This window comes from Trachemys scripta, chromosome 7, assembly GCF_013100865.1.
Source record: "Trachemys scripta elegans isolate TJP31775 chromosome 7, CAS_Tse_1.0, whole genome shotgun sequence".
Classification (NCBI taxonomy): domain Eukaryota; kingdom Metazoa; phylum Chordata; order Testudines; family Emydidae; genus Trachemys; species Trachemys scripta.
The window spans coordinates 91,581,488-91,609,294 of NC_048304.1; the positions used below are offsets into that span (position 1 = coordinate 91,581,488).

Sequence of the window (27,807 nt, forward strand, 5' to 3'; positions counted from 1 at the left end):
GCACCTTTGCTATACCTTCTGAAAATGAAAAGGTGGGGCATATGTAGTGTAAATTGCGGATTAATGCTCAGACCATATGCTGAAAATGACCAGGACAATTTCACACCTCACAAAAGGAGTAAAATATTCCTGTATTTCAAACTGAATTATGATTGAGGAAACAAATGATAGATTGACAGAAATCTGCTCTATGCAGTGTAGTTGTAGCCATGTTGGTCCCAGGATATTGGTCCAATAAAAGATATTACCTCACCCATCGTGTCACTCTGCCTAGCAAAATCCCATACTAATAGTTTGGTTAACCATTATATCACATTTTTCCTGATATCTCTAGTAGTTTTGATTTGATTGCTTACCTGAATGTTGTCATAAAAAAGTTAATCAACTAACTACAAACATGCTGCCAAACGGATATAGACTTGGAATAATAGTTTGTTTAATCATGGCCCTATGTATTATTTTCAAAGATGGATCAATCTATTGGCATGCTGAACTTCCCTCACTCAGCACTGAAATCAACAGGAGTAGAGGGCAGTTAGCAGGATCAGGCCCTACCTCTTTCTATTGAAGTACATAGGCTTCATTTACCAGCCTCTGTTTTTTTTTACATAAAAAAGAACCTTGAATAACAACTTGATACAACTGCTGCAAATAATTAAAAGAAAACTGAAAATCATAACTGCTCTGATAATAGTTGATCTATTCAGATTGCTCATCTCTCAACTGTATTCCCAGATATGATATTATGAAGGTCAAAAAAGACCTTGTCCATAAACCTAAAATACCAAAGAGCAAGTATATAAACCTCAATCATTTTAAACATAAATTACATTTAAAATAATAATAATAATAAAAAAAAATCACCCCAGAACATTAAGGTTGCAGAGGCAAGCAGTTGGAATTTAGGAAATGCTACATTTAAGACTGCATGAGCAACTTAATTCTGTCCCATTGTGCATCCATTCTGACCACTGAATGAGGCAGGAGTTCTGTGGAAAAAAACAGAGTGTGATTATGTAGTTACACTGTCATGATGCATATGCTCCAGAGAGCTTAATTAAGCTCACCCAGGCAACCATAATTTCTGAGTGCTTGACTTGCCAACCTAAATAATGTTCTTCTAACTCTTTTTCTATCTCATTTCTTAATATGTGTGTGTGTGTGTGTGTGTGTGTGTGTGTGTGTTGAGTCTAATGGGTTCTTTTCATGGATCCTGCCCCCATGTTGCGCTTCCAGAGATGAGAAATGGGCCACTGAGACCATGTGTCAGATCCTGGCTGGGTGGAAAGTGCTGAGGAAGGTATGGAGGAAGAACCCAGCCCTGCTCTCCCCACTCAACTGCTGCTGCAGAGGCTGCGCTCTGGGTTTCTAGGGTTCCCAAGGCAGTGTCTGCTGCTGCTGTTCGGGTGGCAGTGTGAGCTTGGCTCATTAGAATGTTCATGTTCCATTATTTTGGCAGGCTGTCAGCGTTTACCTGAGGAATGCATGTGAGAGAAGGGAAATAGTTATTTTTGAAAGTTTTTAACTCGCCCAAAACCGGACAAATCTAGACACTTGTCCTTGGGGCAAGTGATAGGTACATCTTTAGCCCCATAGTTTTTTCCCTGCCAAATTTCAAAGACCTGCTGCAAACAATGAAAGTGTTAGAACTTCTTGAAAAAAAGTTGCAGGAATCTTTTTATAATGGAAAGTGTTAGGCATCCTAAATACAGGAATAGCTATTGGCTCCCCCTGTAATGACATTCCTCCCCCTTTCTGCTTTTTTAACCTTTTTTCTGTTTCTCTCCCCATCCCCGCTCCAGTCATCTTTACTAGAGTAGCATCTAACTGCCAGACAGAGTGGATCCAGAACCAGTGACAAGGCTACTTTTATGTATTGACTAACAAGGCGGTGCATCTGCTTCCAGCAGAGTCTGAATTCAGCCTTTGAAAAAGATTCAGACCTGCTATTTAGCACAATGCAGAGTTGGTATCTCGCCTGCACAGTTAGGTTTTTAAACTAGGGGCTAGCTTGCTTTGCTGTAAAACCACTATGGTTAATGGAGTCACCTTGAAGCTGAATTTGGCCCTTTGTTTTTTGTGTTGGCGATATTGTCAAGGCAATTTAAAAAAAAATAATAAGTTAAATGACAGTAGTGAGCAGTTTAAAACTTAGCATATTCAGCTGTGCCTGCTCCTGCTGCTTTCTGAATTTCCTAATATTTGAACTCTGTTTTGTGTTTCTGGTCTCATTGTTCTTCATGGGGTTCTTTTGTAATTCTCCTCCAAAAAACGCCTTTTGTAAATAAATAAAAGAAGATAGTGGACCATGTTAATATGGAGTGCATACTGCTCACTCCCTTAAATAGAGTAATGCCAGGACAGACAGGTCAGAGTGTGCTGGTATAACTACATTGAGCTCTACAGCAGGTACCTGTGGAGATAATATAGTCCACCCTACCAGAACAGGAGCATCAGGTTTTGTGGTAAGAACAAGTGAACAATCCTAACAATATAGCTTGCTATCATGTTATAGTAATCAAAATCCTTAAGTGTATTTCTTCATAGTTCAGGCTTTTGAAGACTTCAGATTTCCGTCAGATTTGGGTGGGTAACTTTATAGTAAGGGATATAGGTGTTAGGCATAGAAAATAATGTGAAACCACAAAAACTAGGAGCTGTAATTCAAATCTTTGGATGGATATAAAGGTTCAAAGTTGAAATTCCAGTTTAAGTATGTATGTAAATTCAGCTTGTCCTTTCCTCCACTTGGTGTGTAAGGTAACTCTGAAGTTAAAGCTTAGAAAGGAGAATAGCAAACAGTAAACTTACTACATCTTGTAATTAAACAAGGTGTAACCTTGTTTAGCAGCAAGGCATTTATCTTAATCTCACAGTGTATTATAAATTAAATGATCTTTAAGTGACATTTGATGCAGGGCCAAATTCTGTTCGCTCTGTTCTAAACAAAGCAGTGCGTGCATAGCTATGATAAGAGATATCAGTGGTTTGTTTACAGTGGGATTGTGTAAGTCAATGGTTATAACTTTATATTAAGGGAAAGGTCTATTCACCTAAATCAACTTCATTGTTTTAAAATCCTTAAAGTACCAGAATCACTTTTTTTCTGTCTGCTCCCTGACCCAAGGCTACCCCTATGGAGCTGTAATGCAGACTTTCCAAGTGCAGAGGACAGATTTATTTTTAAGTTCTCACTTGAGATTTTTTTTAAACCAAAAATTAACAAATAGCTCAAGTTAAAGTTAAAATTTGTACCTCTATCTTATTTATTTGTCCTACTAAATTGTGAAAGACTGATGCACAGTTTGCTGCTTTCTTAACGAGATGTTTTTCTTTTAGAGAAACTACAACAGCTCAGTGACAAAGTTAGTTCTATCACTTTTAAATTTTAAATTTGTTGCCTTTCATTTTCATTGGAAGGCCCTTTACTCCTGTATTATATGAAATGTTAAATAGAAGTGCTTGACCGACCTTCTCTATTCTATTCTGTTCTATTCTATTCTCTATAGGTTTTTATACCAAGCTCATCACCATACAATCTGAGCACTTTTCACTAGTGTATTAAGCAACTTGACTAACAGGTCCCCTCTTATTATGCAGTCACCAACTTTAACATTGTCACTTGTCCCTCTGGACTAGCAGGGACTTATTGAAACTGATCCAGAATATAACAGATGCCAGAACTTAGACCACAGCAGGTTTCAATTCCTGAGATAAAACCTGTTGTTTATGTGAAGGACATGGGGTATCTGTCAAAGTAGGGTTATTTGCAGAGCTAATTTAAAAGTGTTGCTTTTAATTAATAAGAAAAAAAGTGGCCCCATCAGAACTGACTATGGAATTTGTCAAACACTTACACGGTTCTGTGTTTGGCAAAATATTCACTGGACACATCTTCCTATAATCTTCTTTCACACAGCTGCCTGTTGTATTTTTGGGAAGAGAACAGAGTGTATTTATTAAATGACCTCTGTCCATTTAATCCAGTCTTGTAAAATATCCTGAAAATGAGAGTCCAAGCACAAAAGTTACTCCCAATTTTACCACATTAATGAAAAAAATAGTGTTATTACTGTCTCATAAGTAACTTGGGAGGGTGAGATTTAGCAAGGCTGATTTTAATCTCCTTCATTAGACTGATTTCAAGAAAACACCACAATATGCTTTTGATTTGCAAGGTGACTGGAACATGAAGAGGTACTTTTTTTCTTTCTTTTTATAGAAATTGTTTATGGATGCATTCAAAATTCGTGCCACGCAACAGGGTCAGAAATTCTTGAAGACTAATATATTGGAGAACACTGATATGAAAAACCCATGTGTTAGTACAGTAATGTTTGCATTTCAAACTGTCTGTCACTAAACTGAAAGACTTCTTATTTCAGGTAACCAGGATGTCTTTGTTGGTCTCTTTAAAAGCCTTAGTGTTACAATCTTGGTAGAGGAAAAAGATTGGTGTAGTAGAGCCAAAATTAACGAGCATAAAAAGTTAAATTGTGCCAAAGAACAAGTGTGGGTCCACTCAGTTCAGAGCACTGAATAAAAAAATGGGATCCCAGTTCAGCCGTTTACCTTGCTGTTGATGAGTAATGCTAAATGAGCCTTTAGAATCAATTAGTCCTTATGCAGGGTGTGCTGTGGCAAATCACAGTATGGCTTAGCTGGCTGTGAGGCAGCCTTTTAGCACAGAAGGGATTGATTGACAAGTAGTATGTCCAAATTATCCCCTCCTCATTTAGGAGTGGAAGGAATGAGAGGTGCACTTATACTAGTCGAAAATTATCTATTAAATGTGTAAGGAAAGCAGAGGTTAGAAGAATCTGTGCTACTAGGGAGGAGAGAGAAGGTCCTGGTAGGAACAAGGAAGAGCCTGTGCTCTTCAGGGCTTCCTCTTCCTTTGTAAATGTCCTGAGGTAAGTGGGATTTCCCTACAAATATTGGAACAACTGTGTATTTGGAGGATCATGCCCTCTGGAACTGCAGCTCCTGTCCCACTGGTAATGATGGAGCTCTGTGAACTGAAATTTGCAAAATTTTTGGTGTAATTTCATCCCTTCCCAAGGTTGTTTCCATGGGAGAGAATAAGTTTGATCTTGAAACTCTTACTCACTTGTGTAGTCCTTACATATTCCAAGTAGTCCCGTTGATGCTAGTGTTTTGAAAAACAACTTTTGGGTTGTCAGAACCATACTGAGTCTCCAGGGTCTGATATTTGGCCATAATGACTGATTACTAGCGAAAGATTCAGTTTACAGTTGCAACAAGCAGAATTTACCCTTTGAATTTTAGCCCTTGTCACCCCTTAAAATAGGTTTTATTTCAGCAGCACAAAGACATTTTGATTGTTTTGCTTTCAGGCAAAAAAAGTGCGCAAATGCATGGGCAGATGGCATTTGGTTTTTTGTTTTGGTTTGGTTTTTGACATCATGTGAATTTTTCAAAAAGCCAGAACTAGTTTCATTTTCTGAGCAAAACTTCTGTCACAGCTCATTTTTGGAAAGTGTTTATTGGACGGGCTTATAGAGCTTGGAGCAGATTTAAGAAGCATAAAAAACTAACTTGGTACGTCACAAGAAACTATGGATTCAATCTTGAAACCCTGGTTTCTGTGGGTCTGAGCACTGGAGATAAAGTGCATCTCCTGGGAGGTGCTGTGCACTCTCTTTTCACTGAAGTCAATGGGACCACTCACAAGACAAGGGCTGAAGGAGTGGCCCTGTTGTAATGTTCTTAAAAGGAAATTTATTTTCTTATAAAAATGTTTTATTAATTTAATTGTAGTTTTATTGGTTCTTGGATATTTGTGCAACATTATGAACACTCAAAGCTGCAAATAGTTTTTGATTAAAAATAAATTTAAATATAGTTTCTGGATATATTTTTGTGTTTAGTTTCCTTTTAGCTATAAATGTTTAAAATTGTTTTTAATGTTATTGTAATGTTTTTCCTTATGATGTGATACTTATAAAAGTACCTGTGAGGGTATTGAGTTCAGTAGTGCTTTGTCTCAAAAGGAAAGTTATATTTTTTAGACATAGCTGTTGAGAAATTATACAAAATTTCAGATTCTGATTGAAATGCTAAAATAGACTGGAGAATGAAAACTGTTTAAAACACTATTATAGCAAAGTAAGGGCTGAAATCTGTGAACACTCACATAGCCGTCCAATTGACATCACTGAGACTAATCATGTGACTAAGGAATATTTGTATAAGCATAAGATGGAGAATTGGTGGCAGAATTAACTTGTTTTGCAGTTTAAAAGAAAAAATGTCAATGTACTTCAGCATTTCATTAAAACCTGAGCACTAAAACTCCCACTGACTTCAGTGGAAGCAGGATTGAGGCCAAAATCTATTTTAAAAAAATATTTCACATGTTAAAATGTTCCAATGTTAAAAAATTGGTTGTGGGATAAAATGTAAAATTCTACAGTATTTTTAAAAGAATATTTCTAATAGAAATCTTGTGAAAAAATGCAACAAAAATGTAACTGTATTTGCAAAGTTAGCCCCCAGTTCTGCAAAGATTTAAGTACATGCTTAACTTTAAGCATGAGAACAGTCTCACTGGCTTTAGTGGGGAAATTCTCATACTTAAAGGTAAGTATGTGTTTAAATCTTTACAGGATTTGGGGCTAAACCACCCCAGCTAGAACTCCATCCATTACTTTTGCTGAAATCAAGGCCTTATCTAATTAAATGGGCTGTTTTTATTATTTGTCAATTAATACTGATTTGCTCAAACTGTTTTAAAAGCTTTATTTATTTATTTGTTTATTTTTGACATTGGAGGCTCTGTCTGCAATATCCCGTCCATTGTGCTTTATCAGTTTGTTTTTGAATAACATTGCAAAATTAGGCCCAGATCCAGCAAAGACTAATACATATGCATATCTTTATGCATTCTCAGTAGCTCTCACACATACTTGACTGTGTGCACTGTGAGTAGACCCATTGAAGTCAGTGGGGCTACATATTGTGCACAAAGTTAAGCATGAATATAGGTCTTTGCAGGATTGGGACCTTAAAATGTAGTTTTGCTTGTCTAATAAAAAGGCCACACAGTCAATGTTTGCACTGGAAAATTTGCCTTTCAGTTTGCTCACAATTATGTGCATTACAAATTACCAATCATGTGTTAAATGTATTCTTACAAGATTGATTCTTTTCTTCCCTGAGATAGATGCACAACTAATGTGGTGTTAATATTATGCTGCAAAGAATATTTCTCTGCTGGCCTAGTTCTGGGACAGCTGTGTAATATATTTTCATGCGGGAGAGCCTATTTGGAATAGATTTTCTTAGACTGCCACTATTGTGGCACTTACTGTCTGGCTCCTTTCCAATCCCTGCCCATGAGCCAGATATAATATGCTGAGATATGCAGAGCGGTGGGGACAGGAATGAGGGAAATTATAGAACTATTAGTACATTTAAAAAAAAAAAAAACCTTTCTCTCTAAACTAATGGGGGGAAAAAACTGTATTCTAATTACAAATATTGTCCTCCCAAAATGAAAAGGATTTTTTCCACGGAAACACTTGTGTTTTTTAGGTAACTAAACCAATATTGGATCTAGGATTTTGCGATGGGGGTGGCAGACAGAGAGAGGTGGGCTCACTGTGAGCCCAGTTATTTCTGACACTCTGACTCGCATCAAGTAGTATCTTCCTTTGAGATGGGACTTCTCATGAAGTAAGGTACTATTCAATGTGATTAAGGATGGCAGAAGTGGGCCCTGTGCAGATTAGTTTATGGAAGACAACTTGTGCATCTAATGCTTCAGACCAGTGATAAGGTTGCAGGTCCATGATGCCTTGCAAAGCAGCTAGTACACTTTATTTAGTTGTTCATGCAATAGGTCAACTCTCAATACATATCAGAGGAGTTGTTCAAAGGTCCTCAGATATTGTAGGTGTATTAATCGTTTGTCAGTTAAGAGTAGAAAATTATTCCATTTGCCCATCTCATATGCCAAGTAGAAATCATCCTTAGCAGTATATGGATATTGGGAACAAAAAATGTTCCCATGAATGTTCCCTCTTTTAACTATTTTGTTAAGAAGAGATGACCGTTTGTTTTGGGGACATGAGTTAAGAAAAAAGACTCAAAATAATCAGTCTGAAACCAGCAAATTCTCAACTGGCAAACTAGCATGTTTACTTTTAAAATCTAAGCCCACAGACATTTGAAACTTTGACATCATAGAGTTTCTGCCAGTGGTTTCATGTAAATGTTAAATAGAATGGGGTGAGAAAAAACAGAGCCTTATGGGTCTCCCCAAGTAAGCAGTTTGGTAGCAAAAGAGAATTTGCCTATTGGCACTCTACAAACAAACACACCATGAAACCAACGATACACCTGAGATACATCAATGATATTTTCATCCTCTGGACAAATGACTTATACTCTCTCATAGATTTCCACCACAACTTCAACAACCACCAACAATTCATGAAACTCTCTCTGGAACAGTCCCACACCAGCATCAATTTCCTGGACACCATGATCAGGTTCAGCAATGGGACCCTGCACAAAACTATATTCAAAAAATCCACAGATCGCCACACCTATTTTCATAAATCCAGTAACCAACCCAAATATACCAAGAAATCTGTTATCTACAACCAGGCAGTCCGGTACCATAGAATATGCTCTGAGGAGAAAGTCCAGGATATACACCATAACACACTCAAAACCGCCTTCGTCAAACAAGGACACTCCACCAGAGAAGTAGATCGCATCATGGAACGGGCTACCCTGTGAGAGAACCTGCTTCAAAACGGAAATAAAATCTTTTCCGACCGCATACCCTTAGTTGTCACCTACCACCCCACACTGGAACCTATACATGGTATCATCAAACAACTACAGCCCATACTTGATGGGGACCCCATCCTAGAAGAAATCTTTCCTCAACCCCCTCTTCTGGCCTTCAACACCCCCCGACCTCTCCAAACTCATAATCAGAAGCAAGCTCCTCACAGACCAGGACACACCAACTCAAAGCGACACTAGATCCTGCCAGAATAACCGATCCAAACTGGCAGACATCTCTCCACTGCTACAATGATGAATACCCCCCCACAACACACCTTTCAAGATCTGTGGGTCCTACATATGCCTATCACAACATGTAATGTACTTCATCCACTGCACTAAATTCCCCAATGACAACTATGTGAGTGAAACCAGACGATCACTACACTCTTGCATGAACTCACACAGGAAAATGATAAAAGACAAAAATACTACATCACTGTAGGTGAACACTTTTCACAAAATGATCCCTCTATATTTGAGCTCTCAGTCCTCATCCTCAAAGAAACCTGCACAAAGCTTTCAAAAGACAAGCCTGGGAGCTTACATTTATAACTTTGCTAGGCATTAAAAATCATGGACTGAATAGAGACACTGGATTTATGGCTTATTACAGTAATTTATAACCCACTAACAACCCCCTCCAGCTGCTTCCCCCTGCCCTCACCTTTTCTGCCTATGACTGGCAAGGTGTTAACAGACCACTTCGCCTGGAATGGTTGCTTGAAGTATGTGTTAACTACTTACTCTAAATGATCTTTTCCACCTTGTATTTAGCTGTGACACTCTAGTTTCTCTGATCTGAAGAAGAGCTCTGTGTAAACTCAAAAGCTTGTCCCTTTCACCAACAGAAATTGATCCAGTAAAAGGTATTGTCTCACCCATCTTGTCTCTCTTAAAAAGATTGGAACCATCTGTTCTTTTCCATTAATCCCTGTTGCATCTTTGAGATAAGATTATAGTAGATTATGTTTGATAGCATCATGGACAGATCTAGTTGTATGAGAATAGATATCCATGGTCAGGAGGATCTAATTCTTCAGAGTGGGCATTGTTGTTTCCATTCTATGTCCTGCCTGCAAGGGTGTTATCCAGAGATGTGAAGTTGGAGGTGGCACTTGCCAGCTTTTTGTATTGCCTTCCCCAAATGTATCCAAGTTAGTCCGTGTCTACACAAGAAAGTTTTGACGTGTTTGGACGTTACTGGAACAGGATGAATTAGAGATAACTGACGAAGTGTTGAACAGTTTGTCCTGATCTACATTGACTACTCAGTCATAGGCAGCATTGTGTTAGCTAACTCAGTTGTTTGCAACATTATGCAACCGTGGTAAAATTGTTTAATACAGATTTGTCTTCAGTTCCCAAAATTGGCTCCCTTCACTCAGGCCTCCTAGGATTTGAAGTGAGAGGCTCAGGTCCTCGATCTTTCCTCCGCTATCTAGACGGTGAAATAAATATTTAACAACACTGACGTTAAATTGTCCTCCTGCAGTAGTTAGAGTTCAGAGTTAACATTGCTTTGAGATGATGGTTGGAAGTTAATGCTTCTCCTACAGTTATTGTTTTGGACTCTCTATCTCAGACTCAGCCTGCACTACATAGGTTACCTCCGAGTCACATTTAAAAGATTTACTTGGCCATTTTAAGAGCTAGAAATGAAAGTGTTTTTAAAATAGCTTAGATTCTCATTAAACTATCTCTTCCCCCCCCCAAAAAAAGCTGCACCACTGACTGAAACATAAGTATCAAGAAACATTCTTTTGTCATAGTGTCCACTTTTTGTGGCTAAAAATTTGGGTTTAGAATCTTTTCAAAGATTTATTCACAAGATGCCAATGTTTGACTTCTGGCGACGACATTCTTGGTTTCACTCTAGTTGTTAATGTTTCAGATCTGACTTCCTAAGCCAGTTTTAAGATGATGAGTCATTCTGGATTAAATCAGTATTTCCTGGTGAACAGTCTGTCTTGTCGTGTCCTCTCAATCTACCCAACTAGAAAAAGTTTTGTATTGCTTTACTGTACTTCTGCTGTATTTATCTTCTGTATGTTTGACAGCAAGAATTTTAACCTGTGTATTGAAACTCCAGAGGGAGGGATTACCATAGGGGACATCAGGGGGGAGAGTTTGAATTCTCTCAACACATAATACAGTTTCTAAAAGTTTTTTTTCTCTTTAAGAATGAGTCAGCTAAACGTGAACAAAAAATATGCAAGACAAAGTCAAACAGGATTTTGGTCTCAGGCTGGAATTTCCTGCAGGCTATAGAACTGTAAATGGGCTGCAGGATTTTCCAAGTTCATTTCATGGTGCTTTGTGTACACAGTTCTTAGAGAATCTTGTGGAGCGAAAAAATGCTGTTTGATGGTTATGCAGTAGAGATTAATAGCTGACCAACAAGCAATTTTCCCTATTTGTTGTTGTTACTTCTATAAGATGTCCAGGAACCTACTTTAATTCTTGAGCCTCTGGCCTGGTCTACGCTGGGGGGGGGGGGGGGGGGCAGAGAATCGAGGTAAGATACGCAACTTCAGCTACAAGAATAGTGTAGCTGAAGTCGACGTATCTTAGATCAAATTAAAATTACTTACTTCGCATCCTCGCGGCACGGGATCAACGGCCACAGCTACCCTGTCAACTTGGCTTCTGCCTCTCGCACTGCTGGAGTTCAGCAGTTGATGGGAGAGCGATGGGGATCGATTTATCGCGTCTACACTACACGCGATAAATCAATCCCCGATAGATCGATCGCTACCCGCTGATCCGACGGGTAGCGTAGACATACCCTTTGTGAAGTATAGTCACCAACAAGGTTTGTCTTGAGCAGGATAGTTCCACCAGATTTACATATTGAAAAACTATTTTATAAAATTGTGTGTAACAGACAAACTGCTACTAAAGAGAGTGGTACAAAATTCTGAAGAACATATTCTATTTTGCAAAGATATTCAACATATTTTTCCCTCACTTAACTTTCCCATGAAAACCATCTGTCGTGTTTCCTTCAGTCTGCAAACAATCCCTCACAATATTGGTACTCTTGTTTTGGTGTAGGAGTGTTTGAAATCTAGCAGACTAGGGCTACGTCTGTGTGTGATTCCCTGCTCACGCGCATGCTTGTGATAGCTCTCATCTGAGAATGCTAAAAATAGTGTAGTTGCAGTAGCATGAGCAGTGGCACCAGAGGCTAGCTGCCACAGAGTTTTTGGGGGGTTGTACTTGAGGTGACTAACCTGTGCCACTGCCTAGGGAGACACGGCTACACTACTATTTTTAGCATGCTAGCACAAGTCTGTCTATGTGAGCTGGGAATCGCACCCAGCTCCAAGTGTAGATGTAGCCTATAAGAGACTGTATAGGAGTGCAGGGTTTTTCCGTTGAATCACCCTAGGCTCTGTTGCTAAGTACATTAGCTGCAGCGAGAATGTGCAGGTTGTGGGAATATTTCTTTTTGAATAAGAGAAAACTAGGGTTCTAGAACGGAGGAGGTCCTGAAAGGAAACCATACTAACAGCCTGGCTTGAGGAGGAAGTATCAGCAGAGGTTTATGTTCTGGGGTTTTATTTGTTTTTCGGCTTACCAGTAAAGCCAAACCCTGGAAAGGGGGTGACTTCAGACACTCACTGAGGATCTCTGTGCTCTGTAGGGATAGTCATTAGCAGTTTGAGTCTGTATTTTTAAATTATGCTAAATCGTAGTACATCATAAATACTGCTTTTTATCTTTGGTAATAGTTGTTAATTCTGACAGACTTCTCTCTTGGATACCTTGATGCCATGTGCATTTAGCACTTGCTCAAATGATGAAGCCTGAAACTAAGGGATGACCAAAGTTGCACTGCTATGATACATTCTCAGTACTGCCAAATGTTTGTTATTTATATATATTTGTTTGGTATTTTTATATATATAATATTCACAAGTACTCACAAAAAATCATGAGATTGGATTAAAAACCAGGATTTAAAAAAATACATTGTGAGTTCTTATATTTGCCTTCTGGTTGTTGAGCCTTAATTACACTCAAGTCACATTTTCAAGCTTTTCTCCAACTATGAGGGCTAAGAATGTGGTTTAGAAAAATGAAAACCTGAGATTCTCATGCATTCACATGACTCCAGCAGCTGGAGCTCTAAAGAAAAAACTAACTTTTATGAGACTTGTACTAAAATCATGAGAGTTGGTGAAACTGCTTACTACAGTATTGCCAATCCCAGGTGTTTAAAAATCATGTCAGGACGAAAAATCATGAGTTTGGCTTAGAAATCACAAGATCTTTAAAAATAAAGATTATAATTTTTTTTACTTCTGGTTTCTGGGCTTTTTGGGTACACTCGGATCAGTCAAATCTTCATGCTTTCCTCCTCAACCCTGAGGGCTAGAAATTAACTTTCTTTTTAAATGAAAGCTATGGTTCTCACGTAATTGCATGATAATAGGAGTTTGGGCTTTAAGAAAAACACGTCATATTATGAGACTCATGATAAAATTGCAAGAGTTGGCAACACTATGTCTGTGTTTCAAATTCTGCCTCACCTGCCCAGCTAACAAGCTCAGAATAGACTCATCCATAACTGATTCACTGGCGCCTCTGTACCCAAAGCTATGCTGAACTGTTACCTGTGTTCCAGGAGATGATGCTAGGTGAGGGCCTTATTTTGGAGCAACTAATGTGTGTCAATGTAGTGGGAACCAGTGCATTTAATTGGCCAGAAATTGGTTCTTGTCAGATGGTGGTACTTGCTTGTTTGTCCCTACCATGGGGACATAGTAGCAGCAAAGAACTGCTTTAAGAAATGGCAAATGTACTTAGCCTGGATAGTAGCAACAAAGAGAAAAAACTGAAAAAGAACCGATCCTAACCAATGAAATGATTGCTGAGTCAGTCCCTGAGAACCGCTCTGCCAGCAGCAGCAGCAGTTAAAATAGGAAGTGGGAGTTGAGGCAGTAGGAGCTGTGGATTCCCAGAAGGGATAGAATGTATCACCTGCTGTGGTTGAGACAGGAGCCCTCAAAACTTTTTAGCTTTGGGATTTCCCATCAAGACGTGAAATTGTGACATGGACGCAAGAATGGGAATTTATTACTTCTTGTAAATCTGGAGACTTTTTTTTATAATTGGGCCTGATTTTCAGCTCTGCTTACCTTGGGCCACCCTATGTGAGGGGCATTTTTAGATTCACAATTGCATATACACTCAAAAGTGCATTATTGTCACTTGGATACTTACGTACCTAATAGTACATGAAAATCAGGTACCTGGAGATCTAGGTTTCCATAAGTAACTGGAAGTGCAAACTTGCGGCCATGGTTTTTAGACACAGAAATGAGCCCAGTTTTTGAAAATTTAATCAATACTTTTAAAATTAGCATGAAACTTGGAATACAGTAAATAAGTGTTTCTCTGTCAGGGTGATCTCTCTGGAAAGACTGACCTCTTCAGTGGAAGGCAATAGCAAGAACAGGGTAGCGTGAATAATTTTTCAATTAAAATTCTACAGAAGCCAACACCTCTGTAGTTTAATAAATATTGATTTTTTTCAATAGATGCTTATTTGTTTGCTGAGTGCTAAGAATGTTAATGACCCAACAAGCAGGAACAATATACAGGCTGCCTTGCCAATACGTTGAAAATATTTTTCCCATTTTATTCTCTCTCCCATTCCTTGTTCTTTTGTCTTCTCTTACAACTTTTCTGGGGCAAGTGAAATATTATTAGTTCCCTTCTCTAACATCAGAAGAAGAGTAAATATTTTTATAGCATGGGGTGGAATGTCATGGCAAAGTTTAAGAACCTGTGATCGTTCATATACCATATGTGTATATCTCGTAAACCCAGCTATCGTGCAGAATTTGTTTGGGCAGAAAATATTTGTACTTTTTTCCCTATCAGACCATTTCTTCAGCTGGATCAGAAGGAAACCAACCCTTTTAAGAAGGCAAAGCTCAGTGGTATCCAGACAGTTGTCTCAAATCTATTAATGACAGGTTTCAGAATAGCAGCCTTGTTAGTCTGTATCCGCAAAAAGAACAGGAGTACTTGTGGCACCTTAGAGACTAACAAATTTATTAGAGCATAAGCTTTCGTGGGCTACAGCCCACTTCTTCGGATGCATAGAATGGAACATATATTGAGGAGATATATATATACACACATACAGAGAGCACGAACAGGTGGGAGTTGTCTTACCAACTCTGAGAGGCCAATTAAGTAAGTGGAAAAAAAACTTTTGAAGTGATAATCAAGCTAGCCCAGTACAGACAGTTTGATAAGAAGTGTGAGAATACTTACAAGGGGAGATAGATTCAATGTTTGTAATGGCTCAGCCATTCCCAGTCCTTATTCAATCCTGAGTTGATTGTATCTAGTTTGCATATCAATTCCAGCTCAGCAGTCTCTCATTGGAGTCTGTTTTTGAAGTTTTTCTGTTGTAAGATAGCCACCCGCAGGTCTGATAAATTTGTTAGTCTCTAAGGTGCCACAAATACTCCTGCTCAAATCAATTAGTTTACTGTGAGCCAATTAATAGAACAGCAACAAAGCAAGTTTATACGGGGGATAAACAAAGGCCTAGTTTCTATAATGGCTGCAACGTAGCCTCTGATTTTTGGTTGAAAGATAGTATATGGACAGGAAGTACTGCACTGTTAAATTAGGAGAGATGTTCTGGAATCCAGAGCCCTATTTAGTGGGAGAGACCTATATTACACACACAAAAACTCTGTCAAAAGACTATTATTAAGGTTGCAAAGTCAAGCACTCTAATGTTAGAAAATGCCAGAATGAAGGATGCCGGTACAACTTTAATTTCCCCTCTCCTCCACTGGTACCTATGCATTGTGATACAGTCTATGAGTACATGATCAGATACTATTTTTTCTCCTCAGGCCTCTCATCCTAGTCTCAGTGTGCTTGCCCAACAAGTCCTAGTCTCCCCACTCTGGATTCCCCATCCAAATCTCTGTTTCCCTCCCTTAGTCCCAGTTCCCATTTCATTACCATTCTTCCTTCCCCCTCCCCCTGCCACTTTGTCCCCAGTCTTGTTACCTTCTAGTTCTAGTTCCAGTATCTCTCTCCCTTCCTCCTCGCTCCTCTCCAATCTGACTTTGAGCCCCTGGTGGGCTCCAGTCTCTCTCACTCACACAGACACACACACACACCCTCATCTACACTTGCTTGCAATCCCAGTTTCCATCCCCAGGCTCTTTGTCCAATCTTCACCCCTCCTCCCCAGCTTCTTGTCCTAGTCTCTTTATCCAGCTGGTCCAGGTTCTTCCCCCATACCTGTTCCTTATCAGAGCTGGCTGCCCTCCCTCTAACCTTCTTCCCAACCCCCACTGGTTCCTATGCATGGAAAATGTGAGCCTAAATGATTAGTTTGGCAAAGTTATAAATAACTGAAAACAGGTTCTTAAAATAGGAAGTGTCAAGCAACTTTAATAATAGGCAGTGGTACCGGCCGATAATCACTGCCAGCAAAAGACAGGGGGGTGTGTGTGTGTGTGTGTGTGTGTGTGTGAGAGAGAGAGAGAGAATGGGTGATGTGAAGTGAAATGCTTCTGCAATTTAACCACAACTTGAATGTATGAATATTTCCAAACCACAATTTAAGTATAAATGTGATTTACGCAAAAATGAACATTGCTGTTCAAAATAAAATCGACCCCATCCTACCCTCTGAGCACAGAAGATCCTAAATGCAACGCAGCCACTGATATTCCATGGTAAAGTGGGTGCAGTATGGAGAGGCTGAGCAGGAGAACTCTGACTCTTGACAGTGGGAAAAAGGGGGTTAAAGCATGGCCAGTGGTTTCAGAATTATGCAGAGACACTGGCCAAAGCAGCGGTTCCTCTAGGGCCAGAACGAGGAGGATTCTATCCTTTGACCTTAGCACAATAAAGTATTATTTTAATTGTTTACATAATATAAACCATTGAAGCAGTCAATTTACTGGCTATAAGTGTCAGCAATTTAAGCTGTCAGTTTAAGTTTCAAGTAAATTGACAGCATTAAATGTTCACGAGGGGTTCTTAAACTTCATTGCACCGCTACCCCATTCTGACAACAAAAAAATTGTCCTGCAGCTCTTGGGGGAGGGGGGAAGGTCAGGGTCAAAGCCAGAGACCCTCTGCTCTTGGCAGGGGACCCAAAGCCGAATCCCAAGGGCTTCAGCCCCAGGTGGGGGGCCTGTAACCTGAGCCCACACACGCTTGGGGCTGAAGCCCTTGGGCTTTGGCCCCAGGCAGTGGGGCTCGGGCTTCGGCCTTGGGCCCCAGCAAGGCTAATGGCAGTCCTTGGTGACCCCATTAAAATGGGGTCATGACCCACAGTTTGAGAACCGCTGGTTTACACTATGTAAACAACTATAAATGTGCTTTACACATGCACAGAATTTGAGAAATAAGACAGTTTGCATCCACATTTCCTTTTTTATGCAGTACATGTGCCTGAGGGCAAGTCGCTACCTCCGAGCACCCTATCTACAGCAATCCATATGCAGATTAAATTTCATATCAGCTTTACCAGGAAATTCCTGCTGTACTCATAGGCAGTGGCAACATATAAAAATGCACTAGTATGACCGGCTCGAAATGAGGGGATCAAAGATAAAAAGAAACTTAAAGAAAAATTGAATTAGGGATCTTAGAAAAACAATTGAATTGAATTAAATCCATCTGAAACCAAAGACAGACATCTTATTTGGTTATTTGTCCCCGTTTTTGAACAGTTGCCTGAGTTCCATGTAAAGCTATCCACTATTTATTCAGAAACACTGCAAACATACTTCCTTTGTGCTTTACTGTAAATAACCTCCTTTTTCATTTTGAATATTCTGAATTTGAATTTTCTCCTCTTGCCAGTTCCCTTTGGATTTTTCTGTTCTGCAGTATGAAACAATAAACTTTTGTTTTGTTTTTGTTTTTGTTTGGGTGTAGAATATCCAAAGAGCCACTAATGTTGTATATCAAGCTCATCATGTCAGCAGGAGCAAAAGAGGCCAAGTTGTGGGTACAAGAGGTGGATTTCGAGGCTGCACAGTGTGGCTAACAGGTATTTTAAGCCTTATTGAGACTGCAAATGGATGTGTGAAATGTGTTGCTCACTGGTGCTGGATGAGTATAATTTGAAATTCATTTATGTATGTCAATAATCCAAGTAGAGTTTAGTGCAAGGTGTAAAGAGGTCTATTTTAACTTGACCTGCATAAACTGATACTAATGGGACCTAGGAAACTCTTCTGACCTGGATACACAGCTGAAATAAAAACAGTTTCCTGGGATTTAAAATATCCTGCTATATGATATAACAGTGTGGGCTTTGTATGTATAGAGAATAAATAATGCTGACAATGTGAGTCACATTGTATTTGTTTCATGAAACTTTGGGGAAGGGATTACTTTCCCCCCTTTCTTCCAGTTTTTTTCTCTCCAGGGGGAAACTTCCCTCCCAGGTTAGGGTAAGTCACAACTGTACTCTGTATGCTGTTCCAGTTATGTTTACACAATTCTCTTACTACTTTTAATCGTTTATCAGGTTTGTTTGCTTGGTAACTCTTGGTATATTTTGTTTGGCAGCTGGAATATAGGAAAACACACATTCAATAATGTTCGGAGAACCACTTTATCATATGTTCATATCAGCTTGTGTACTGACAATTCTATTAAAAAGGGTTTAGTTTTAAAAAAAGTTACTGAATACCAATCATTTAGGTGAAAAAGACTAAATCAGTTTAAGGTTATTCCTGAAGCTGAAAGTCATCCAGTGCTGTTTATTCCCTTTCATATATAATTTATATGTACTGTATGTGAAGCATTTTAATTTCATTTGGTGATGTTTCTTCTTTGAAATATACAGGGATCTTACCATAACTTTCTATTATTTTAATTTTTAAAGGGTTAGGCAATAATGGAAGTACATTTGAGGGTTTCTAAATAACTTTCCTAGATTATCAGTTAGTGACTGACTCTGTTGTCTTACGTAAATTGAAGTGCTCCTGTCCCTAGCTAACCCTCCTGTCCTGACTCCGTTCCCGGAGCAGTCTCCAGTGCATGGATCTGAACCCTCCTGAAAAGAAAAGGGGGTTGGATGCCTCCACAGAACTGTCTTTCCTCCAACATAGACCTCATGGACTGCTCTTTGTGCAGTCTCAGGTCCGTGCAGGGGGATTGGGACAAGAGGCATGACCAGTAATGGGGATATGATCTCGGCACTTTGATTTTTCAGAAGACAGCAGGCTCCCAGGCCCTGTTTCCCACCAACTATCACAGCCCAGCGAGGGTACAGGGGTCTCCACGTGACGGCCTGGCCTCCTACATATCCCTGGGTATTTGGCAGGTTTGAATGCATCTGTTTCACAGGAGAAAAGAGGGGCCCAAACCCTGTGTTCTCCCCTGAAAGAGAGATGTGAGTGAGTCTCCAGGAGGATTTCCTCATGGAATTAGTCTGCTTGCAAAAAATCCCATTCTTCAACTGCAGTACAAGAGATTATCAGGGCCTAGGTATACAACTGCTATGGCTATTGTTGTCTGTCTCATGCCTCTAATCTACCTCAAATATGTAATCTGTTTTCTCTAGTCTAGATTTTCATTTAGGAGCTAATGTTTAATTAATTAGATTACTGTTTAGTTTTCTGTTTTTTTAATACGCCGGATGAACATCGGTATGCCTTACTTGTCCTCTCTAACAGGTCTTTCTGGTGCCGGTAAAACAACTATTGGCTTTGCTCTGGAAGAATATCTGCTGTCTCGTGGCATGCCTTGCTACTCTCTGGATGGGGATAACATTCGGCATGGTCTGAACAAAAACCTAGGTTTCTCAACTGATGACCGAGAAGAAAACATCCGCCGTGTTGCCGAGGTTGCCAAACTATTTGCCGATGCTGGTCTTGTTTGCATAACTAGTTTCATTTCCCCTTTTGCAAAGGTAAACCTATTTAAGTATATTCCAATATTTACTCGACAAAATGGGGTCTCTGCAGAGAGTCCATTGGCTCTCTCACTACTAGAATTCATTACTAGAATTTTTAGGAAAAGAGGCGCTTTTAAAGAGTGTAATTTATATCTTGTAGTTCAGACACAACAGTTTAGTGTACTCATCACCACCCTTATTTCAGGGTCTGATGTCACTGGGATGTTTCTCTCTGGTGTTCCCTGCAGGCCATCTGTCTTTGCATACCACGTAGCCCTCCAGCTGAGAAGCAGCTAGTTGACCCTTTCTGGGGGAACAGATGTCACAGTGTAATCTAAAGTCGCCAAGAATCAACCTCTCTTCTGGGTCTGGAGCTCACCCCCTTTCCCTGGGGTTCCACTGCCTCACCTCAGCTCTGGTATCAAACACTCTTGATCCCACCAAAGTCTTACTGAGGCCTCAAGTCCACAGTAGTCTCTGGCACTTCAGCTCTTTGCAGGAACTTGCCTTCCTATCTGCTCCCTCTAGTTTCCTCCTTCAGATTAAACTCTTCTCCCTTTTATGGGGCCTGAGTGTCCATTATGGGGCCTGAGTGTCCATTAAGTTATCACCTGATGCCTCCCAATCCTGCCCCCTGTGGCTGAGAAGCAGCTAAGTAGATACATCTATTGTAACTGTTCCATAATTAATTATTAACCCCTTTCCAGCCTGTGATGGGTTTCACCCCATCACAGGTTCGCTTTATTTTTTCCCCTATTCATTTTTTTTTTTTTTTTTTTTTTAAATCACAAGTATATAAAATAAGTTCCCTTGGTTTGCTTGGATGTAAACTGGCATAACACATTGATATTAAAAAATATATAGAAAACTAGGTTTCAGTTAATAAGTGTAAAAAGTTAAAAGTAAAAATTTCACTCAAAAGATTCATAATCACTAGTTCCCTGAAAAATAGAAAACTGGAGGAAGGTGTACAGGGCTTTATAGTGGTATAATTATGCTGATGTAGTTATTCTAAGAAGTTTTGTTATACTTGTGATTTAGTTTGCTTCATAATAATGACCGTAATCTGCTAATATCAGGTCAATACAGTTGGTTATCTATAATTTTTGTTTTAAAACAAGGATTAGTTAATAAATAGTCATTCAAAGTATAAGATTCTGCCATCCTGCTAAGTGAAGATAGATGTTCTAAACTGCTATTAAAAAGATGAATCTAGATCAAACTAGTGATTTTTATTAAACATTATGTGAAAAGGAACTTCTTTCTCTTAGTAAGAATATATTTAATATATATAACATTTTAAAATGGATGAATATGGCCTGTACCCTTCTGTTAGAAAAATCCAACTCTAGGCAGGTATTGGTGACCAGATAAAATATTTAGCAACACCCCACTGAGAATTCAATTGTGGAATTGCTTATGATTTCTCCCCTTGCTTCTTACAGGATCGTCAAAATGCAAGGGAAATTCATGAAATGGCTGGTCTTCCTTTCTTTGAAATCTTTGTAGATGCTCCTCTAAATATTTGTGAAAGCAGAGATGTGAAAGGCCTTTACAAAAAAGCAAGGGCTGGAGAAATCAAAGGTGTGGTAAACAGTTTATGTTTAATGATATCTCAGTATCTTCTTTTTATCTGCCTCCCTTTTCTCTTCTCATCACAGTGAACAGTGCTGAGAGCCAGCGTTGCTACCTCTTTAAATAAAAGGAAAAATCCCCAGCCATCTGTTGGAAGGTGGTGGAAACAAGGGGCATAGAAACAGACTAATATCTGCACTCTTAAGTGGTGCAAACCCTTTGTGTACGTTTACATTATTAATGCTAGCAGTATTCATTTACACAGAAACTTATTCTTATAAGTAACAATTTCAAAACTGTCAAAGTGACTTAGGGGCTAGAATCACAAAGGGAACTTAGACTCAGCATTGCAATGCCTAAGGTTTAGCCACCCTGCTGCCTAGGAGCACCCAGAGTCCTGAGTTAATCACCTAGGCTCCCTATACAATGCATAGGGAGAGTTAGGCGCCTAAGAATGGGATCCACAAAAGCTGGCACAATGAGCTGTCTAAGTTAGCTAGGAGGAATTGCCAAGGAGAGGGGTGAGGCCTAAGCTCTACACTTCAAAGGGACTTAGGCCTGGTCTACACTTAAAATGTACATCAACATAGTTGTAAAAAGAACAGGAGTACTTGTGGCACCTTAGAGACTAACAAATTTATTAGAGCATAAGCTTTCGTGGGCTACAGCCCGCTTCTTCGGATGCATATAAAATGGAACATGTATTGAGGAGATATATATATACACACATACAGAGAGCATAGCCACCCGCAGGTCTGTCATTGAATGACCAGACAGGTTAAAGTGTTCTCCCACTGGTTTTTGGGTATTATGATTCCTGATGTCAGATTTTTGTCCATTAATTCTTTTGCGTAGAGACTGTCCGGTTTGGCCAATGTACATGGCAGAGGGGCATTGCTGGCACATGATGGCATATATCACATTGGTAGATGTGCAGGTGAATGAGCCCCTGATGGTATGGCTGATGTGATTAGGTCCTATGATGATGTCACTTGAATAGATATGTGGACAGAGTTGGCATCGGGCTTTGTTACAAGGATAGGTTCCTGGGTCAGTGTTTTTGTTCAGTGATGTGTGGTTGCTGGTGAGTATTTGCTTTAGGTTGGGGGGTTGTCTGTAAGCGAGGAGAGGTCTGTCTCCCAAGATCTGTGAGAGTGAGGGATCATCTTTCAGGATAGGTTGTAGATCTTTGATGATGCCCTGGAGAGGTTTTAGTTGGGGATCATAAGGAATCATAATACTCAAAAACCAGTGGGAGAACACTTTAACCTGTCTGGTCATTCAATGACAGACCTGCGGGTGGCTATTTTACAACAGAAAAACTTCAAAAACAGACTCCAACGAGAGACTGCTGAGCTGGAATTGATATGCAAAATAGATACAATCAATTTAGGATTGAATAAGGACTGGGAATGGCTGAGCCATTACAAACATTGAATCTTTCTCCCCTTGTAAGTATTCTCACACTGCTTATCAAACTGTCTGTACTGGGCTATCTTGATTATCACTTCAAAAGTTTTTTTTTCTCTTACTTAATTGGCCTCTCAGAGTTGGTAAGACAACTCCCACCTGTTCATGCTCTCTGTACGTGTGCATATATATATCTCCTCAATACATGTTCCATTTTATATGCATCCGAAGAAGTGGGCTGTAGCCCACGAAAGCTTATGTTCTAATAAATTTGTTAGTCTCTAAGGTGCCACAAGTACTCCTGTTCTTTTTGCGGATACAGACTAACACGGCTGCTACTCTGAAACCAATATAGTTGTGTCACTCAGCAGTGAGAAAAATTCACAGCCCTGAGCACCACAGCTATGCTGACCTGATCCCCAATGTAGATGCAGCTAGGTCAACTGAAGAATGCTTCCGTTAACCTAGCTACCACCACTCTGAGTGGTAGGTTGTCTATAGCAATGGAAAAATATCCTTCTGTTGTAGTGGAAAGCATCTTCTACAGCAGCACAGCTACAGCACCATAACTATGCCATTGTAGCACTAGTAGTGTAGACATGGCCACAGACACCTAAGTCCAGGCTGCAGGGAACACCTCCTAGCAGTTTTGGATTCACAGCTGTGGAAATGGTGTTGGTGATGGTGCTACCTGTTCTGCTTTACTATACCAAATAGCCCAATGGTTAAGCCACTCATCTAGGATGTGGGAAACCTGGGTTCAAATCCCCTCTGCTTGATGTGGAGCAGGGATTTGAACCAATCCTCTCTGTCTCCCCTGTTGAAACTATTCTGCTTTGTTTAAACAGTTATTAGATCAGAGACTTGAAGATGTGTCTCCCACAATCCAGCTGAGTGCATTAACCACTGGGCTATTGAATCATTCTCATTCATTCCTTGACCCAATGACTTATTATTTGTACATAGCGGAACAGCTTCAATAGGAAAGACTGAGGGAAACCCAAATCAGAATATCTCATAGCCCATTGGTTAGAGTACTCATCTGGGAGGTGGGAGACTTGAGTTCATATCGCTGCTCCACATCAAGCAGAGGGAGGATATGAATCTGGGTCTTCCACATCCTGAATGAGTGCTCTAACAACTGGGCTATTGAATATAACAGGACAATAGTACCACCATTACATTGTGTGAGAACTGATCAGGTGACATAGATGGAGAAACACCTAGTCTGAGGATCTCTTTGAGGTTTAGGTATGAGCTAGCCACCTGAGTGTCCGTATGTAGGTGGCTGTGTGCGTGCCCAATGGCAGATAGTTAGGCCCCATGGGGATTTCACTAGCGGAAATGTAGGTGCTCAAAGGGTTGGCAGTAGCAGAGCAGAGGTTATGGGGAATCTAAATTTGGACTTGGGCACTTAAAGTGGCAGTTAGGCACATAAATCCCTTTGTGGATCTAGCCTTTAGTAACCTAAGTCCCATTTTCAGAAGTTACCCAGGCACTTACGCACGTATGTTTCTTTAAACTGAATGGGACTTAGTCTTCTAAGTGCCCAAGTCACTTTTGAAAATGGGACCTAGGTTCCTGAGTCACTTAGGTGCTTTTGTAAATTTTAAAATTGGAAAATTTAAATCCATTCAAGCGTGCCTGCTAGATTTGATAAAGGCACTTTGGAAGAAAAATATGGATACATCCTTTAACTATTGAAATCTATTGAGCTAGAAAAGGTGCTTTTTTATTTTTAATGAAGAAACTGGTAAATATTTCACTGAAATATTTGTTCCGGAGAGTTCCTTTCACCTTAATTCATCTGGTCATTGTTAAAATTCTTTACTTACCAATGTACTTATTCCTATGTTGTTTTAATGCTGGGTGAAGTCACACAAGATACATTATAGCTAGTGTGATTGGGAATCTGCAATATTCTGATAAACTAATCTGGAACAGTTTTAAAGTCTCAAAGTTCTAACTTTATTTTTTAACTCAATCCCTCTGTGCAGGGTAAGGGAGAAGCTCCAGGGCATAGATCTTGCACTAGAGGTGCTGGGGGTGCTCCTGCACCTCCTGGCTTGAAGTGATTTCCATTATATACAGCGTTTACAGTTTAGTTCTATGGCTTCCAGCACCTCCACTATACAAATTGTTCCAGAATGGAGTAAAAAGAAGGGAAAGACAATAAACCTCTCCCCAAAAGGAGAGATTCTCTTAAAGTGTGAGTTTTCCATAGCAGGTCAAGAAATCACATAATATATAATATCACACTCAACGTAATATCTGTGCTTAGAATGAGGTTACGTTTTTTTATGGCAGACTATTGTTGAATTGCCCAACAATAACACGCTGAGGAACGGAAACATAGGAGTGAGAAAGGTGAACAGGATGGGCAGGAATGGTGTCCCTAGCCTCTGTTTGCTAGAAGCTGGGATTGGGTGACAGGGGATGGATCACTTGATGATAACATGTCTGTTCATTCCCTTTGGGGCACCTGGCATTGGCCACTGTCAGAGGACAGGATACTGGGCTTGATGGACCTTTGGTCTGACCCAGTATGGCCGTTCTTATGTTCTTATGAACAGGGGGTGAAATGTAGAACATTCACATTGGGAAAGAGACCAGTACTGAAAACAGGTGGATTTTCTACCTTGTGCTGAAGAGAATATGCACATAGTCCAAACTTAACCTCTTCCTGGGGTTTGATTTTAATGCTATCTCAAATAACAACCGAATGTAAACCTCAGCCTTAGCTTTTTCCCTAAACGTCCAAAGAAAGATACCCCAACATCTCTTCTTTCTTGATTTGAACTAATAAGATCCACCTGCTAGTATGACTCAGTTACACTTATACTGCCCCATCATTCAGGTATATGACATGAAGATTATTCAACACAGGAGTTGTGCATCTCTATGCAGCTTGCTAGTCTTCCACCCAGTTACAACTATGTATCACAAGACAGCTGAATCTTCTCTGCAACAACACTGCTTTAAGGCCTGTAAAGTAAAGCTAATGTTGTCGAGCTTCTGTATAAAAGTTGGCATAATAATTTTCCCTTTTTTGAAATAGCAATTTTCCCTTCCTCCACTAAACAATTGCTCGTGGACCCTTGTTATTTGGAGACTACCTTCTTCCTTGTTAGGCTTCTTTACCCCTTGCTTTCTGATAGCAAACACATCCCTTTTTTCTCTCGTTGGCATTAAGAGCTGTATATCTGGTATTTGCAGTGTTGCTAGTAACACATCTCCATAGGTGGGCAAATAAAGATTGTTCCTGTAGCATAGAGCATCATATTGCTATAACCTTATTGTCAAGTCCATTATTGATAGACCAAACAGGAAGTCTCAATGCCATTTCTGAGCATGGGTTCTGTGAATGAAAGAATGTTTTCTTGCCATTTGTGCAGTAGCTAACTATTTTATTGATACCTAGGCTGCTCACTATTACATTCATTAAATTTTGGCTTGGGTTTAATTGTGTGTAGGATTCACTGGGATTGATTCAGAGTATGAGAAACCAGAATCTCCTGAACTAGTGTTGAAGACGAACATTGCTACAGTGAGTGAATGTATCCAGCAGGTTGTGGAGCTGCTACAAGCACAAGTAGGTAGTTTTGTACCAAAAAACGCCTGCAGTTTGTAAAGTATATTTTCAAATGTTGGCCTTTTGGTATATTTTGTTTAAAAATTAGTGTGGTAACTAAGATCTTTATTTCTTTTCTTTTTAGAACATTGTTCCCAAAACTGTGATTAAGGATGTTCTTGAACTGTTTGTACCTGAAAATAAGATTGACCAGACCCGAGCTGATGCTAACATGCTGCCTACTCTAGAGATTACCAAGGTGGGAGAATAAAGAAAATGGCATTGTGTAGTACCTTGATAAGCCCTTTTATCAAAGTACTAAACAAGTTAAAATGCAGACATCTCCAAAGTGTGTGGAATCCTGTTGCTTTCTGATTACTGCAAGCCGTATGATTAATGCAAGCCCTAATGCTACACAAATGTGAATGGTTCAAGGGTTACTATGAGTTAAAAACAAATTAAAAAGCAACACAACAGCAGCATGTAAATTATACAGTGCTATCTACACGTTTTTTCATTTATTATGTTTTCTTTTTGACATTAATGAATCCTGTACCACTAAAGTTGCATCATTAGTGTTTAGATCCCTTGCTCCTGACTGTAGGACTCCTTGTCAGATGAAATTGAGGACTTTGAAATCCAGATTTAGTCTGTTTATTCCGATTAGCATTATAGAAATGATTCTTATGGTAACTGTACTCCAGTCTTAATTTTATCTTCTAAAGATTGTAAAAGGCTCAGCCTGGTGTCTTATATTGGATGCATTTTGTCTGTGCAAAATGGCACCCAATCCTTTTGTGACTTCAAGTGGAGTACAGGTGCAAATGTTAGCAACATCACTGAAGCAAATTAAGGTGCAGGGATGTAAGGGAGGTGAAGATTTCTGCTTAACAATCTTAAAAACAAAACCAAAAACACTTTGGGAATCCTTCTGAATGAAAGATGTGTTTATAAATGTACTATATTAAAGAAAGTCGTAGCACTTATGCACAAGATTGTTCTTAGATTTCTTTAGCCTTCAGTTCTATCTTTGAAGCATTAACTGGTAATACAAGTAATATCTGATTCTTTTTTCAGTTGGATCTACAGTGGGTCCAAGTCCTGAGTGAAGGCTGGGCCACACCACTGAAAGGATTTATGCGTGAGACAGAATATTTGCAAGTTATCCATTTTGGCACCCTCAGGGATGGTATGATTTCCTGCTTCCAACATTTTTTTGTTTTAAAACTTCCGAACAGCCTTAAAAATTGTTTGAAAAGTTTAAATGAAATATGATAGTTGTCAATTATATACCAAAGATTAATCTACACTTAATGTTTGTTTAATTCCTCTCTCTCGATGAATGTGGCACCTGAGCAAATAGCTTTATAAAGAACCTTGAGAATGGCAAGTGGATGCATTTAACTATGTGGAAGAATTTGAAAACGGACATAGTCTGTTTTATTATGGAAGGGCCCCAATGCCACATACACTGATTCCATTAACTGGCAGTTCAAATATTTGAATATTGAATGTA

At 39.5% G+C, this 27,807-nt stretch overlaps 1 protein-coding gene across 3 annotated transcripts in view; it reads left to right on the plus strand.

Annotated features, from left to right (window-relative positions):
- PAPSS2 (3'-phosphoadenosine 5'-phosphosulfate synthase 2) overlaps window positions 1–27,807 on the plus strand; it is a 70,526-nt gene that overhangs the window by 22,405 nt on the left and 20,314 nt on the right. For 2 of the 3 annotated variants that reach the window (XM_034775180.1, XM_034775181.1), the window contains exons 2-7: window positions 17,764–17,878; window positions 19,515–19,750; window positions 21,181–21,319; window positions 26,194–26,312; window positions 26,437–26,550; window positions 27,369–27,480. In XM_034775180.1, the coding sequence (XP_034631071.1) occupies window positions 17,764–17,878; window positions 19,515–19,750; window positions 21,181–21,319; window positions 26,194–26,312; window positions 26,437–26,550; window positions 27,369–27,480 (835 nt within the window). Of the gene's footprint in view, window positions 1–17,610; window positions 17,630–17,763; window positions 17,879–19,514; window positions 19,751–21,180; window positions 21,320–26,193; window positions 26,313–26,436; window positions 26,551–27,368; window positions 27,481–27,807 lie in introns of those variants that run through there. The other variant, XM_034775182.1, reaches the window with a different exon arrangement.